The 17,423-nt window shown below is 33.5% G+C and overlaps 2 protein-coding genes across 2 annotated transcripts; both read right to left on the reverse strand.

Moving 5' to 3' along the window:
• Positions 1-1,928: 1,928 nt before the first annotated feature.
• Positions 1,929-4,429, reverse strand: LOC128559700 (uncharacterized). The gene is made up of 2 exons (XM_053552056.1): positions 4,073-4,429; positions 1,929-3,291 (listed from the first exon to the last, which is right to left on the reverse strand). The coding sequence occupies exons 1-2, from the start codon at positions 4,215-4,217 to the stop codon at positions 2,273-2,275; spliced, it is 1,164 nt and encodes a 387-aa protein (XP_053408031.1). The 5' UTR covers positions 4,218-4,429; the 3' UTR covers positions 1,929-2,272.
• A 4,470-nt stretch (positions 4,430-8,899) lies between these two features.
• Positions 8,900-10,146, reverse strand: LOC128559701 (uncharacterized). Its single transcript, XM_053552057.1, has one exon. The coding sequence runs from the start codon at positions 10,103-10,105 to the stop codon at positions 9,095-9,097; it is 1,011 nt and encodes a 336-aa protein (XP_053408032.1). The 5' UTR covers positions 10,106-10,146; the 3' UTR covers positions 8,900-9,094.
• Positions 10,147-17,423: the final 7,277 nt, after the last annotated feature.

The following is a 17,423-nucleotide window of genomic DNA, read 5'->3' on the forward strand; positions in this document are numbered from 1 at the left end:
TTCTGACTGTTTATTTGCCATATATCGGTTTCTGACTGACTGTTTATTTGCCATATATCGGTTTCTGACTGTTTATTCGTCAGACAATCAGTTATACAAAGTAGATATAGTCTATAACGATATGATGGTTATCATATCATGGCATATTTATAATTTTATGTAATATTTCACTATAATTATACTGATATTGTAACATATTACATGCAGTGTTACATAGCATATTATTTTATTAAGTTACTTAAACAGTCGTATTCAAAACGTATATTACACGGGTTCCAAACGTTGTTCTTGTGTTTCATTTCGACAAGACGAACATTCGTTATATGGATTCAAGATCGTTTTTGACATACGCATTGTAATAATTATTTAAATTAGTTGAGTAAGCATTTGGCAATAGTTTCATGTAAACACGGTATGCTACGTAATACAAGTTGCTAATTAAGCTTACATGCCGTTTCTGTTATACAGTAAATGTTGACAGGACAAAATTTAATACATAAATGTGTGTATAGTGATTTAGTACTGTACAACCTTCTCCGTTTAAATCTTTGTATCAATGATTTATTTGTCTCGCCATTATATTGATTGTAAATCCTCATGGGTCTTTTGGCCTAATGGAATATTTGAACTTATCAAACTTATATTAACTTTCAATATGATAAACCGGTCGTTGATTTTCGTTATTAGTCCTGTAGTTGATAAGCTGGCAAGATGTATTTACGAATTTTATCGCGAAATATATTTCTTTTCAGTACGATTCAAAAATAATTAAAACTTTGTATATGTAAAATATATCAAGTAAGTTTGATAATTCTAGTAGTAATGATTGTAATTTTACGAGGTTTGTAAATTACTTATCCATAAAATAAGCTTATGATATACCATGTTGAATAAGTGCCTTTAGAATTAAAACAGAATTACAGTGTACGTTTTGCGAAGTTTATGGCTGATAGGAAACTTATTGGTAGTAGTAGATCTATTAACGAATACAACAGAACGGTTTAAGCTCGCTTGTAACATAATATTCCGCTGGTACCTCACTGTGTCCCTTCATGTTTGTTTTGTTCTCACTATTTGTTTGTTTAACTTAACCATAAACCAAGATCCGCCCGCACGTCCGCACGCAGTCTGTTTTAGAAATTTAGCAGGGTAAATGTTAAATAATTTAAATATGAATCATTTACACATCCATACACCTATGTCAGTCTAACTTTCTATCAGTAAGGCCGACCAACAAACGTTCTATCGCTTGTATCCCGTCCAACGATCTTTGCAATAAGCATTAGTTAAATTTGAAAAAAAAAAATAAGTAATACAAATTAATTTTCTTAAAGTGCCAAAAAGCTCTTTAATATACAATTGATTTACCTTCATCATGTGAAAACGCGAGCATCAAAATTCATAATGTTTTTAATTTAATGCTAAACTAGAAAGAACAGCTATCTAATTATAGGAGAATATGCATGATTACACGTAGACTAGCTCCTAGACTATGATATATCTTTTTACATTTTTTATGACTGAATGTAGTGAACTGAGTCAGTCTATATCCTATGTCCAATATCATATGATAATTTTAACATCATTCCTCTGTGAAAATCTCTAAAATAGACTGGCTTTTGTCTATGAAATTGAATTCGACAAAAAAGTGAAAAATGTAGAAATATATTTATTATCAGTCTAGTGGCTAGTCTAGGTTTAGACTGGTCCCCTGCGAACTTCAAAAAAAAATTGGAAGCCATTTTGAATGGGAACCAATATTGGACAGGGAACCAGGTTAGTCTAGGTTACACGGTAAGAAAACCACTACTTTCAGTTTTACACATGAACTTGAACCGACAAAACTATATTAAAGGGAGATAATAAAAACAACGGAGTCAATAAAACTGCTAATTATATTTATTATATCTTCATATATATGACCAATCTTTTAGATAACAATTACTGAAAAGAGAATTGGACAAAAAGTAATATAGTTCATGTTCATAACAAAAACTGGTATCCATAATTTAAACAAAGTCAATGATCCTTAAACATTATTTCATAGGTAAAAAGATATAACATAACAGTTTGGAACAGTGGTTACACGAGTTATATTCAACATCAATATTACAGTACAGTGTACTTCAATTCCCTAAGTTTTCAAATGACCATTTTACTATGGCCAGTTTCAGGTTCGCTTACTATTCATCAACAAACTATTTCTGAAAACATAATATAATTTTCTGTCAAATTTAAAGAAGTCGACATATTATTCCATCAATCATAACTGTCAACCATGTTCTGCTTGCCATATTTTCAGTTTTGAACCCGGTATAACACTTTCTATAGGTATCATTCGTGTAGAGTTATTAATAGAATAAATGTGTGCCCAGTTGTGGTCAGTATAAGAAAACGACTTTCTTGTTTTACCGAATTTTCTCTTAGTCCAAATGAAACATCCACGTTTAACCATTCGCTCTCGAGGACCTTCACACATACGCTGGAAGTCCACTCGAGTGTCAATCGAATCCATAAAATAATGTGTATTCGCTATATAAATAGATTCCACATGATCTTCCGCACGAGAACCTTTATAAAAGAATGGCGAATTACTCACGTTATCTGTTTTCTTTCTAAATTCATCACCTGGTTGAAAATTGTTATACTTCTTGAACATAGTTGTCAGGAACAAGGGGCCCGCCACAGCTGATGGATGAGGACTATTTGCAAATACTGGTAGAGACAGAATTGCCTGTTTCATGAACGGATGCTTTGGTCTACACATCATAAACGCATTGCTCAGCAGGAAAGGAAGTCTGTAAAGAATCGTACTATGTTCGAATGGTTCCGGTGTAAGTATACATGCATACTTCATTGTTGCTCGGTCTAAAGGTCGCATACATTTCATATCTAGATCTGCATAAACACCTCCAAATTCATAAAGCAACACATAACGTAAAGCATCTGCTTTCTTTATCACAAGTGGGTAGTTGTCCCAAGTTGGAAGTAACGTAGGATGCCTTGTTGCAATAAGCTGACGGGCCGATATATCCGTCCAAAAATAGTATTTCCAATTTGGATTGAAGTGTAAAAAGGAATTGACATTGTCTTTGTAATAACCAGGTATGCCAACCTTTCCTTTAAGACCACTTATAAAAATGAAATGGATTATATGAGGAATATAAGTTTTGTAAGTATCAACTGTCTGAATATCTTCTCTGACTTCTGGCTCAAACTCCATTGGATGAAACTTTAACAAGGCAATGTTCTTCGGCTGCAATTTAGGTTTAACTAATTTTTCTCCAGTTTCTGAAAGGAAATACGATTTAGTTGTTTTATTTATGACGAGACTTATAACAATTTTGGCGAACGACGAAATGATTGACTGGTATACTTACAGTAGTTCTGCACGTTTGATTTACCAGAAGTCGTGTCGTAACGTCATCTATCCGCATAACATAAAAAATATAGACTGGACCAGCATACTAGAAGGCAAATTATCCTACGTATAATGTCATGTCGTGTATATATTTATCAAAATGACAGCTTTACTTCCTTTGTAAAGACAAAAGATGATAACAAAAACATTGACACGTGAAATAATTCCAAATAATGCCTTCAGATCCGCTTGAAATTTCCGGATCTCTTTAATCATGGGAAAATATTTCAAAAATAAGCACAAGGATCTGGTTTTCCCATAAATTCCAGTAACGAAACTTGCGTGAAGTAACCACGATCCTAGCTATTTCTTTATTTGCCGAATTTTCTTAGGCTGTTCTGAAGTTCTGAAAAATCAGGGTTTAATCAAATACTGCATTATAGAAACACGACTGATCCGAACTGCAGAACTACTTGAATATAGGTTTTAAGTAACTTTAAAAATATGTACAGATACTAATATATAGCTTTCGATAAACACGTAAGACTTGATGCACTGTCTTAGAAATTTTCACATATGATCAACACGTCATATTATTTTTAAATGACAGGCTATCACGCTTATTTCATGTTGTATGCAAATAAAGAACACATTAAAACCAGTGCATTTCCCTAGGGTGTTCAATACATGTATAAAAATCAATTATCTCACCGTTTAAGCCTATAGTTTTAGTCATCTTCCAATACACGAAACACACGGAAAGCACAATTAAGGGTAATGCAACTGCAAGTCTCCTCATATTTCGCAGTAGAAGCATTCTGTCTTTTCTTGTTGATATGTGTTGTCCGCATCTCATTTTTTAAAGAATATTGTTTCACAGTTCAAAGTTCATTCTTCTAAATACCTTCGTTTTGTTAAGGTCTAACGATGTATAGAAAAACGTTCTGCACATTATGATGTGATGAGAGATAATTATAAAAATATCCCATGTCTGAATTATTATGATTAAAGTCAAAGATATCTCTCATATGAAATATTTCTTTTTACTTTTTAAGTAGAAAAGCATATACACAGTTTGAAATATGCAAACCTTAATGTATTTAACAACAAAAGGCGAGCAATTTTCCTGGAAGCCAACCCATAGTATATTGACATACCTCGCTAATGATTATTGTTATATAATACATTTAATAGATATTGATTCCTGGACCATCCCATTATGATCAAAACTGGTTATCACAGCTCATCTAATGATCGTTATATGAGCCGTGCCATGAGAAAACCAACATAGTGGCTTTGCGACCAGCATGGATCCAGACCAGCCTGCGCATCCGCGCAGTCTGGTCAGGATCCATACTGTTCGCTAATGGTTTCTCTAATTGCAATAGACTATGAAAGCGAACAGTATGGATCCAGAACAGACTGCGCAGGATGGTCTGGATCCATGCTGGTCGCAAAGCCACTATGTTGGTTTTCTCATGTCGCGGCTCAAATGATGATCAACAAGAGATAATGCACATACAGCTCTTTTCCAAACACTATATACACTTGAAATATTTCAAAATATATTCACATTTTTGTTGGTTTCAATTTTGGATCGGTGTATAACAAATGTTTAGTTTTTCTGCCTTTTCTCTTATTTCAAAGAAAACATCCACGTTTTAACCTACTTTTCCCCATTGGGGGTCATTACACAGCCACGCTGTAAATTCCACCGGCGTCCTAAGAGTTCATCTATTACATTAACAATATATTTATAAGTCCTTGTGGAAGGAGCCCTTGTAAAACTGTAATAGTGAATTACTTTCCAAGTCGGTTTTCATTCTAAATATTCTAAATCCAGTTGAAATTTATTGTGACGCTAATACATTACTGTTAAGAATATTGGACATAGGCCGAATGCCATTATTCCTTTTGAGGGCAGTTGACTCATAATCGCACATGACAATCAAGCATTAATGTCTTAAACCCTTACCCTGCTAAATTTCGGAAATTGTCCATATTTCAATTTGGACAGTACCATTATCTGTTAAAAGGGGTGCTTACCAAAAAGATACTGACTGAATGGCGAACAGTGCAGGCCATGATCAGACTGCACTAATGTGCAGGCTGATCTTGGTCTGCATCGGTCGCAAAGGCAGAATCACTGGCCGCCAGCAGGCTACCAATTTCATAATTTATCAGCACGCAACTGAAACTGACTGGATTTCATCGCATCGATTTTAGCATGGAACCGGTTATTAAACAGATGAAATCTGAAAAGTAGGTCCCTCGGAAGCACCGAGAACAAGGCAAACAGTGAAAATTGCAGACTCGGGTTTTATTGAGTCTGTTCATGAGCAGTAATGGAAAATGCAACACTGCCCACGCCTCCTAGCACCGGATTAAGCAGTATTCAATATTCAAATCTAAATGAGTTGAAATCAATGGTCCCGAAAGACCATAAAATATAACAACACTGAGATGAAGTCGGGGCGACTTTTTACGGCCGCCACTTAGCACTTAAGAAGTCATATGAACTACGTCATCAATATATAGACATGTTCGTTGTGTCTATACTTGTATACTAACATGTTGCAAACATTGACAATATTGCTTTGTTTTCATTGAGTTTAAAAATCTTTAAACAATATATAACATTCTAGCATGCAAATTAAAATCTATTCATTTGACAAGATGGCATCTTGCGATTACAACAAGAACATACTTAAGCTGATACCGCTGTAGTGACAGACATTCTACTCGGATAAAATAAAAGAAGGAATTTGTTTTAGATCTACTGTTAATGAGTTCTGTATTCCTTAGCTAATGATCAACAATGGTACTGATAATCAACATGGCCATTGTACGTTTACGTGGTCGCGTTGTCCTTAATATTACGTTAAGACGTTCAGTGGGTCGTTATGACTAAATAGTACCTGGCACACACCGGCAAAACAAATGAATAATTGATGGACATGGCTCGTTATGACACCAAACAGCGCCATTTTCGTTACTTTCTATATTAATATAGATATTAATGGAAATGAAGGACGGTGTGCAACTTATTTTGCAGTATAACGAAGTTGTATCATTTTTGGAATGGAGCTGTACTTAACAATTGATATAACGACATATTTTTATTTTTGTGAAAACTAGATGCAATAACAAAACGTAAAGTTAATATTCTGGCATTGTTTTAAACCTTATGCAATTTAGATTTTTTGTGATACTTTAGTATTATGACAGGGATTAACGAATCATGTCACAAAGTTTCAGCTACTACTAAACTAAAATGCATAAAAATCCGAATGAAAGGAAGTATTGCGTGTTTCGCTTGCAATAAATTATTCAGTATAATTGACATTCCACACAAGTGTTCGATTATCTGTAATGATTAATAATACAAATTTAATAATAATGATAATAATAATAACTTTATTTAAAGAAGGTAACACATAAATACATATAATAGTTCTTAAACATATTACAAATCTTAAGTTTCAATGTGGCCTTCTGTAAAATAAAAATACAACAGTTCAACATAAACAAGATAAAAACTGATTATTTAATTATAATAAAAAAGATCAAATTTACGTGATAAACATTTAAATACAACATTCACTCTTGACAAACACGCCAATTAATTAGAAAAAAAATATATACATGTATATCAATCCGAAAAAAAAGTCAAAGCACTCAGATAAACAGTCACTCACACAAAAGAAGATAAGGAAATAGCAATGACAGAAAAGTTTTAGCTTATTCAGATCCAATATATTTGTTTTTGAAAGAAGTAAGTGAATCCACACAACGGATATTCTGTGGAATGATATTCCATACTTTAGCGCTAGTATAGCCAAATGACCTTTTCATATAATTAGTGTGATATTTAGGAATTAAAATATCATTATGTGCAATTGATCTAAGGCCATAATTTTCATTCCTGGAAAATGTTAAAATATCATATATGCAAGCTGTTGGAATGTTTTGGCAAGTAGTATTTGCAAGTCCGAGAACCTCCTGTTATATAATAAAAAGCCTTAAAGCCCCTAATATGTGTAGAATGTTTGTCTAGAGAAAACTAATTTACGCCAACTTTGCAATCCAAATGCTTGAGAAACAAATAGCATGAATTTTGCAAATAGGCTATGTATCTATTGTCACCTCTTACATCTACAAGTTTCTTCCCAAATATTTTATAGTCCTAGGTAAATAAACTTGTCAAACGTTTTGCTAGACTATCAAGCAACAGGACACTTTCCTCATAAATCAACATAGAAGTTTCGATCCCAGACAATATAGCACAAGGTTTGATGTTGATGAACCTTCTTTACATTGATTCAGAGCATATACTTTGCAGTGTTTGGTACTTCTGTCGACAATGTAACGGCTTTAAAAAGCCGTGTTTCTATGTGTTTAATTTGCTGTGTACATGTGTAAAACATATAATTTAGATAAAAAAAATGTGTAGGAAAAGATGAAAAGATATTCCGACACCAAGCGACTCCTATTATCTTCTATTGCCCGCTCAATGAAACTGAACGTAGTCAGTTATGACACGAACTGTATGAAATAGTCAGTTCTAAGAACTTTATGAAATTGTGCTCTCGTAAGGTAGACGATCAATTACTAGAAATTCTCGGTGGCTATGCTTTAGTTTATCTAAGTGATAGGTATTCAGAGTTCTATTATAGTGTTCACAAAATGCTAAAAAGATACTGATCTTAAGTGATACAAATTACGACTTTGTAATAGTCACACAAACTAGAATCACGCCTTTTCCCCCTTCATCTGTGAAAGTAATTCTGTATACATACGCTGTGTAATTGTTTAATAATAAATTGTACATACACTATGTGCAATGCACTCATAATCTTATATATCTGACATCTGATTTTGTATAACGCATTTACATTAACATATTTTCTATCGCAGGAAATACAGATATAATAAACAAAGTGATATACTGTCAATGGTTTTTATGTTTATTCTTTAATGATTTATGTGACATTCCAGTTTATTAACTTAGAAGTACACGGACAAGATCCAACAGGAAGAACCACGTTCAAAGTAAGTACGTATGGATGTATACATAATGAATATGCGAACAAAATCATAGCTAAAGCCAATCTGACTAAAGTACTTGATCTTCTAAACGAAGATCTGAGAACGACCCATTCACATTCGTCTTCTGTATATTTTGGATTTCCAATATTGCTATTTTTATTTTCGCAAATCTATTTTCGTTTGAACCAATCAGACAACTTGTTTGAATGTCAAAGAGTAAGAAAAATTTGCAGTTAATCCAGGGCTCGAACCCGGGACCTTTCGCTTACAGAGCAAGTGCCCTACCGACTGAGCTAACCGGCTATCTGACATCTTTCGACATAAAAATTGTTGATATCAAAAACCAAGGCTTTTTAAAGCTTGCAGAATGTTGTAAGTTAGCTTTTGATTGGCTAGCGGAAGAGTTGTCAGAACGAGGCCATCAATAGCTCGTTGTCAGATCCTATGCATAGCGTAATAGGAGATGTACTTTAGTCAGATTGAGCCAAAGCAAAACTGATATGCTAGAACACAAAAATCAGTGAGTGGGGTATTGCATTGGGACGGTCAGTTGTGCAGTTTAAACAGTTAATCAAAATACGGGACACGTGTTAATAAATGTTACCCTTTCCAATCCTCCTAAATTAGTTTTGCGATATATACTAGCACTACATTTATTTCATTTCTGTCACAGAACATCAACGCCTATTCGTGATTTCCGGGCTGCCATATTTTCAATTTTGATCTTAAAATAACGTTCTCTATTGGTATCATATGTGTTAGTTCATCTACAGAATAAATATGTGCCCATTTGTGATCGGTATAAGAAAAAGGATGCTTAGTTTTACTGTTTTTTCTCTTATTCCAAAGAAAACATCCACGTTTAACTATTCTCCGTTGAGTGTCATTACACACACGTTGAAAATTCACTTGGGTGTCGAAAGAGCTCATAAAGTATAGTGTATTTGCTACATAAACAGCATTGTTATGGTCCTGTCGAAGGGAGCCCTTGTAAAAGTATGGGGAATTACTTTCGAAGTCGGTTTTCATTCTAAATTCATCACCTGGCTGAAATTTATTGTAACGCTTAAACATTGTTGTCAAGAAAAGTGGACCTGCAATGGCTAACATGTTACGTCTTCTTGAAAACTCTTGCAAAGAAAGAATCGCTTGTTTCATAAACGGATGTTTTGGTCGACACATCATAAAGGCAGTGCTTAGCAGAAACGGAATTTTAAAAAGAATGGCGCTGTGTTCGAAAGGTTCTGGAGTCAGTATACATGCATATTTTATGGTTGCTCGGTCTAGTGGTCGCATGCATTTCATGTCTAGATCGACATAAACACCTCCAAATTCATAAAGCAACACATAACGTAAGGCATCCGCTTTGTTGATCACAAGAGGGTAGTTGTCCCATGTTGAGAGTAAATCAGGTTGCCTCAATGAAATTAGGTTACGGGCCGACTTCTTTGTCCAAAAATAATATGTCAAGTTCGGATTGAAATGCAAGAAGGAATTGACATTGGGTTTGTAAAACCACGGTATACCATCTTTTCCTTGTAGACCAGATATGAAAATGAAATGAATTATATGAGGAATTCTAGGTGTCTCGGAATTATTTGTCTGAATGTCTTCTAAAACTTCTGGTTCAAATTCCATCTGATGAACGTTTAACAAATTCACTTTCTTTCCTCGAGCAATGGATCCTCGTTTCATTTGTTGCACTTTAAGATTATCTGAATAGGGTAGTTCTTCCTTTATGTCTGAAAAACGAAAGACTGTCTTTAATTTCATAAAAACTGAATGAAAGTAGGAAAACACAATTTACCGTGTTTAAGATCAATTCACCAACAATATTATATCGGCTTAGACAAAATGATGAGGAGATAAATATACTTAACAACTTTTCAACCCCACGTCTTGGTTTTTGTCTCTGTCAAATATTAACATACTTCAGTGAAAATTAGATACAATATTCAATGATTTTGTTTTCAATAAAACTTATAACGATAAACAATCGGAAGTTAATTCACTGAGCTGTGGCCGTTACAATAACATAACTCTAAATTCTAAATTCTCATAATGAGTGCATCGGGATGCTGGCCGCTGTCTGGTAATAAGCGCCTTCCGCAATACTAGACGATTTTGTGTCTCATACTTTTGCTGCGAGCAGGTGTACATTACATCATACCACTTTAATTGACATGTGCTTGTTCCGTATTGTGTCCCGAGTTTTCTGAATACTAGTAAAAGGAGAAGATCTATTTTATAGACATTCATATTCAATTGGTTTTGTATGGTATTCATCACAAATAAGAAAGTGTTAACTTATTTAGCTCTATGCTATGTGTATATTCGTTATACTCTGTCTTGATATTTCTCAAAATTGTATTTATTATGATTTTTCATGCGCTGAACTCCTTCTTGTGAAGTGTTCGTTTTACTGTCCTCTGCCCCAATAATAACTGGTTGTTCTCTTTTGTTAAAAGAAATTATCCTTGAATAAAGTGTCAATTGTTTGTTGAAACATGTCAATATTACAGTGATACGAACCAAAACAAAAGTGTGGAATTAGAAAATGTGTTAAGTATATAACTCCTGCTGCTGACAAGACTGAAACTAAGTCGTTCGATCCATTCCAGATTTTAAACTTCTACCCATATTAAATTTGAAATCTTTACCTTTGAACTGTTTAAGCAATGGAATTTTACTCAGTTTATTAAATACGATAGCAGATTAAAACAGAACTTTTTTCACGTTTTTCTTTAGAATATAAATGAATTAATATCCAGTCTCTTTCTCACCTATTATTTCAGTTATTTTGCCCATCTCCCAAAATAACAACAGTCCAAAAACCACCATGATCGGTAAAGCAGCAACAGCAGTCTTCTTCTTAATGAGTGTAGGCATTCTTTACAACATTTGTTTCTGTATCATAATTTGACAGCAGTCACCTGCAAGTGAAATATCACATACAGCATGAGGCTCACGGTTTTGCAAAGTATAAGAAAAGAAGACGTGACTGTGTCACAAACACAACTTCAAATTCTTATGTAGTTGAAGATTCGAGATGGTAGAGTTGAGAGAAGAATGTGAAGGCAATATTTCACTTGTATTATTCATTGTCCCGGCACTCATGAATATTCCGTATGTTTCCGTAAATTGATTCTCGTTGTACGGACGGACCTTAATAACGATATAACTTTTGAAAAACTAATAAAACACATTTTTTAACATTATCATGTCGCGGGTGTAAATATAGATGTGCGGACAAAGCGTTCAGCCACCAATCTCAGAGTTGTGGGTTCGAGGTCTCTGTCTGACCATATAGTTTTTTTTCTATTTCATTTGTAAACTTAACAGACGGGGAAATTGTCACATTTATCATGATTCATTGTTCATTTGATGAAAGAAAGACACTACTTTTGAACATTCTTCTACGTATATGTCATTAAACCGTTCTACAAACTGTCGACTAAAATCTTAAGGACCGGACAAGTGTTCGTTCATGGAGTGCCGGTGAATACATACGGACAATAAGGAGACCCTTTGGAAACATAAAAGCAACGAAGCAGAAGAATAGCAGGCTCTGTTTAATTTGGTCTGTTCTTTAGAAGTAATGAAATGTGCAACACACCTCACGTCTCCTAGCTTAAGTGGAAAACATTGAATGGAGTAAGTAATCCCAAAAACAGTATAACAACATTACACTACAGGCATGATTTTGTTTGATGTAAAGAAGGTACTTGGAAAATCTTTGTCATAAAGAAGTTTTTAAGTGTGAACATATTTCTGAAGAAACTGTTTCAGTTCAACGAAACCCAAGTTCTATCCCTAAATACTGGTGATAATGAAAGGAGCAGTGGCTATTTCCATGGTACAGCTATGACAAGTTTAAAAGTAAGATTTATTGTTTATGTAATATTGTTATTGTAACAACTTATTTCGAAAATCGGAGAATATAAAGCCGTGTAGTAACACCTTTACTATAACTTGGCTATAATTTTGTTAATATATTAAGTAAAGTGTAGTGTCATGGCCTTTTCTTAATTCTGATTAAGACATTTTGATATCGGTAAGTATTTTAACTACAACGTATAAAACACTGTTACGCATGTAAATGGTCCAGATAATACGTAAAAAGAAGTACGCCAATAATTTTAAAGCGGTGCCGCTATCGCTTTACACTAGTGCGCTGCGAGGTATAGCGTTACAAAATACATGTAAGCATTTTCATTTATTTATGAAGCCTACACTGGACCTTTAAATGATGGCCAAGGTCAAACACTTGAAATTATACAATGCTAATTAATAGGTAGTCCGACTAATGGAGTTTTTCTTGTGCTCAGTGCTTCTAGGGGATTGTGACAGAACTTTTTATTCTGATGTCATAAAAGAAATTATACAATTAAGAACAAGCAGTGTACGATTATTTTTTGAATCACACTAGAACGCTTTAAATCACCTATTTACGACTCAAGTAAAGTACTCATTAAAAGAAATTTCTGTAATACACTGTTGATCCATTTCAGATAGCGATTTCTTTGAGCGACAGGCCTGGTACACAATAACAGATACGTACTTAATTGGGCTTGGGAACAACCGTGAAACGTTTGCTACTTCAGTAACCATTGAACAAAAAAAGAAAAGTCAAGAATGGTCTGAAAATGATAATGAAATGAAGGAATGATTTTGTATTCGTTTTGTACACATGAAGACTTAACCATCATTACGCAGACAAACCGAGTGGTCCTTTTAACTTCAACAAAAAGAAGTTTGAAGAGGAAGCCATATCAGAAGTTTTCAAAGATGTTTCAGAATCATTTGAAAAGTAAAAATGAAAGTTTCTGTCATTTATAACATTAGTCGCTCATGGAAAATTTCAAATGGATATTTCTACATTTATGATGTTTTTAGATGAGATCAAATGTTCCGATGCAGAAGACGTTGGACTTTGGAAAACTGCTAGTTCTATGAGAAAAAATTTGTTCAGAATATATTGATGAACTGACAGTCGTAATGAAACGGTTGAATTCCTTGGAAATCATACATCAAAGAGCCACCACTAATGTATGGCACTATCACCATAGCAACAGCGCCACCACTTTTAAATCTACCGGCGTATTTCCCGGCTTTTATCGAGATTTTATTAATACTGATGCATTATGCGTATTTGGACCATATGCATGCGCAATAATGTTCTTAGCGTCTCTGTGCATTAGTTGGAATACTTACCGATATCATATTGTACAAATGTCTGAGTCAGGAGAAAATGTCTTGGCACATTTTAAACCTGAGGAATATGAGTGTAATTACACGGCTCAACAGTCATGAGTTCTATCAATAGGAATTTTGCATAAAGTATTAATATCACTCTCGTGTTTAGAATTCGAAATAGCTCAACCGCCGAAATTGCATGTTTCCTTCCCTTATCACCGCTTTCTTGTGGTGAAGCTTTGAGTTAGTACTTAGCCGTGCAATGATATATGCTTATGTATTCACTACAACGCTATTATACAATACTACTTTCGAAAGTACAGTGAACTCGCCTACAGTTTTATATCATTAGAAATAGAACAAATTATGCTGTATAAATATCATAAACTTATAATAGACATGCAACCGAAATGGTATGTGATATAATCCTGACAAATCATGCTTTACTTTGTACCTTACACTACAGCTACGCAATAAAAATACGATAGAAGAAATTATGTTGTGCTTTGTATTATTATCTGTGAGCAAGCAATAAAAAATGCGATATGATGTAGAACAAATTATTCTGTACTAAGTATCATATTCTATTGTCATGATGTGATGTAGAACAAATAGTGTTGTACTTAGTATCATACTCTGTAGTCACGCAATAGAAATGCAATGTGATAAAGAATAGCATCTTACTGGGTGATCACGCAATAGAAATGCGATGTGATATAAAACTAATCATGCTATACACAGTACTATATTCCAAATTATGCTTAACTCTGTATCATTCTCTATAGTTACACTATAGTCACACAATAAAAATGTAGTGTAATATGGAACAAATTATGCTTAACTCTGTATCATTCTCTATAGTCACACTATAGTCACGCAATAAAAATGTAGTGTAATATAGAACAAATTATGCTTACCTCAGTATCATACTCCTTAGTCACGTCATAAAAATATAGTGTAATGTAGAACAAATTATGCTTAACTCAGTATCATAGTCACGCAAAAGAATTGCGGTATAATATAAATTAAATTATATCGTGATTTGCTGGAACAAATTACTCTGTACCTGTACTTCGTACTCAGTTGTTATGTAATAAAAATGTAATGTGATATCGAACAAATAGTGTTGTATATAGTTTCATAATGCTATTTAATATCAACTTGGAAAAGACTGGTTTACGATTCCAAATAATCTACCGACTCACGAAGATGAGTTTGCCTTATAAATGAGATATGTGCATAATTTTACCTCAGATATGTATTTTTCCTCCGGTTTGTTTCCATTTTAATTGCATTCTAAATAATTAACAATTCTAAATAATTTCTTGTTCGCCTAGCATTTCTCATATTGACTGCGGACATACCTAGATAATCGATATCAATTTTCAAATCCCTTACCTTTCAACAAATCAAATGTCTACATTCATCATGGGATTGTTTTTATAATCTGATACTGATGTTGGTCGATAATGATGTCCAATTAGTATGGAATACATAATGTATCTAGAGAAAGGAACGGCAAATGCACTTCAATAACGTTGTATTAGTATAGAGTGTGCATAAAAAATCCAGCTTTTGACGTTAAAGGAATCCCCAAGCGAGGTTTCGAACCGATATTTGTGAGTGGCAAGTAATTTTAGAAAGTTAGCGACCTTGACTACTCAACCAGGAGGCCCAGTGATACTATGCCGGCAGATGTAAAGTGTTTGCTATCTCTAGAGTCTGACGGTTTTTCTGGAAAGCTAGGGTGTAACTTTTCTAACTGTTCCGAAGAAAAATTATATCTAATAGTTAACCATGAAATGATACAACGACAGAAATCTGTTAAAAGACTTCAGATAAATTTATAACATGTATAGCACTAAAGCGACTTTAGAAATATCAGACAATCTGTAACTTCAAACAACGCATGGCAAAATAGTCCAGAAAACGGACTAAACCAAGGAATTATCTCGTGATTATTTACATGATAATTAATATAGGGCTTATGTTAGGTCAACATAGTTAATCTTTGAAATACCAGTTATGAAATCATTTACCCAATAAGTCTTGCTATATAGAAGACAGAAAGAAAAAGGAGAATAGTGACTTCCTTAAATCTCACTTCAGAAATCAATGAGTAACGTCTTTAATCTGTATTTAATATTTTATTTTTATTTTTCTCATTTTCCTTACATTTAGATATTGAAAGTATGAAATGTGCTATGAACTTTTCAAAAAATATAACTCTCAGAATATCAATACTTGTCTCTATTCAACAGAATAAATCTTCAGTTTTGTAACAAATTCAGGCTGGGGATATATAAAATGTGAGACAAATAGCGTCTGTTCTGGCTTAAGTAGAACTCTATGATCCCAAAGAAACATAGATAATGACATCCGGGATGAAGATTTTAGATCGCAATTCATAATTTTAACATGTCCAAAACACTAATTTCACTTGGGTAATGATTATATTTTACTCGGACTTTATCATAGACTCCCTGTGTAAAATCTCAAACTTTAAACTAAAATAAAGGTATTAAATCCATATAATATTTCAATAAAACTTCACAATTCTGTTGTTTGTAGCATCATCTGGGGCATGTGCAGTGAAAAATCTTAATTTGATTTCTAAAATAGTGTATATTTATTTCTAAAGACACTATATATGTTCATTGTAAATATACTTCGTTATACCCAAGTGGAAACTGGCAGGTACTCGAAAATGCAGCTCTCTGATTAGTAAGTTAGGACCCCTGATGTACGGTGATGTCATGATAAAACTACGAATATGAAGACTGGCTGAAATTTATTTAACATTGAAGCAGTTGAAGCAGTTTTGTATGGACTTTTGTAGAAGTTGTTAATGATGTCTAAGTTTGGTAATGAGACGAAAATAAAGTGAATTGATGGCATATCATAGAGTGAAACTATCGTTCGTTAGCCGTATTGAACTTCCATTCATCAAATCAAGTTTGCGTTCATCTTTTCTTTCAATAACAACTAATTTACATGTGTATTCATAATCATTTGCAGGATATTTTGCTGATAAAAAATCGAGCAGCTTATTGTACATGCTAATCCTTCATAGACTTTATTTACATTTAAATATAGTGTTCTTAACTAAAATAATTATTTATGAAATTACATGCATTATTTACTCATTCGAAAAATGTTTGAAACAAAAATAAATACCATTGTTGGACCTTTATTCGTATCTCACCATTTATAAAAAGTTCTGTGCTTAGGACAATGGTCTTATAAAAGCTAAGTTGGATAGGGATTGAGTTTTTTTTCTCAATCCAGTCAAAACAGTCAAACTAGAAACGAATGCATAAGATCACAGTTTTTATTTTCAAACAGATCTAACTACATATTATAACAGGACCAAGGGGACATTGTGTGTAAATTGTATACAAATTTTATCATTTGAAATTTCATCATTTGAAAACACTAGGATCGGATGGTAAACGCCGTGTATGGACGGAGCACAGAACTGATTTCTTTTGGCTTGGTATAAACAAAGAAATATAAAATACATATTTATTTTTATAGCTCTTTGGTATAAAGAATTATAAATATCCATTACTTTTTAGCTTGCTTTTTCCTGCTTTTTAGTTTCTGGTGTTTCTCGAAATTGTTTTTTTTTAAATACCTCATTTTTGACAATGCTCCTAACCAGTCGATATGATATCAAAAAGTGTAGTAGGGAACTAGCAATAATCAGATTTATATTGCTGATAGTGATAAATTTACTCCTCCAGCATGCACCAACGATTTTTATAAGAAGATCCTTTGGAAGCCATAGAAGACTCAGTTTCATTTAGTATGTTCA

The sequence above is a fragment of the Mercenaria mercenaria genome, chromosome 9 (assembly GCF_021730395.1).
Source record: "Mercenaria mercenaria strain notata chromosome 9, MADL_Memer_1, whole genome shotgun sequence".
Taxonomy (NCBI): domain Eukaryota; kingdom Metazoa; phylum Mollusca; class Bivalvia; order Venerida; family Veneridae; genus Mercenaria; species Mercenaria mercenaria.

Excerpts from the sequence above, each read along its gene's own strand:
- LOC128559700 (XM_053552056.1), bottom strand. The coding sequence starts at position 4,217 with ATGAGATGCGGACAACACATATCAACAAGAAAAGACAGAATGCTTCTA. Across the intron at positions 3,292-4,072 it reads TAAAACTATAGGCTTAAACG|AAACTGGAGAAAAATTAGTT; the intron begins GTGAGATAATTG and ends ATTTCCTTTCAG.
- LOC128559701 (XM_053552057.1), bottom strand. The coding sequence starts at position 10,105 with ATGAAACGAGGATCCATTGCTCGAGGAAAGAAAGTGAATTTGTTAAAC.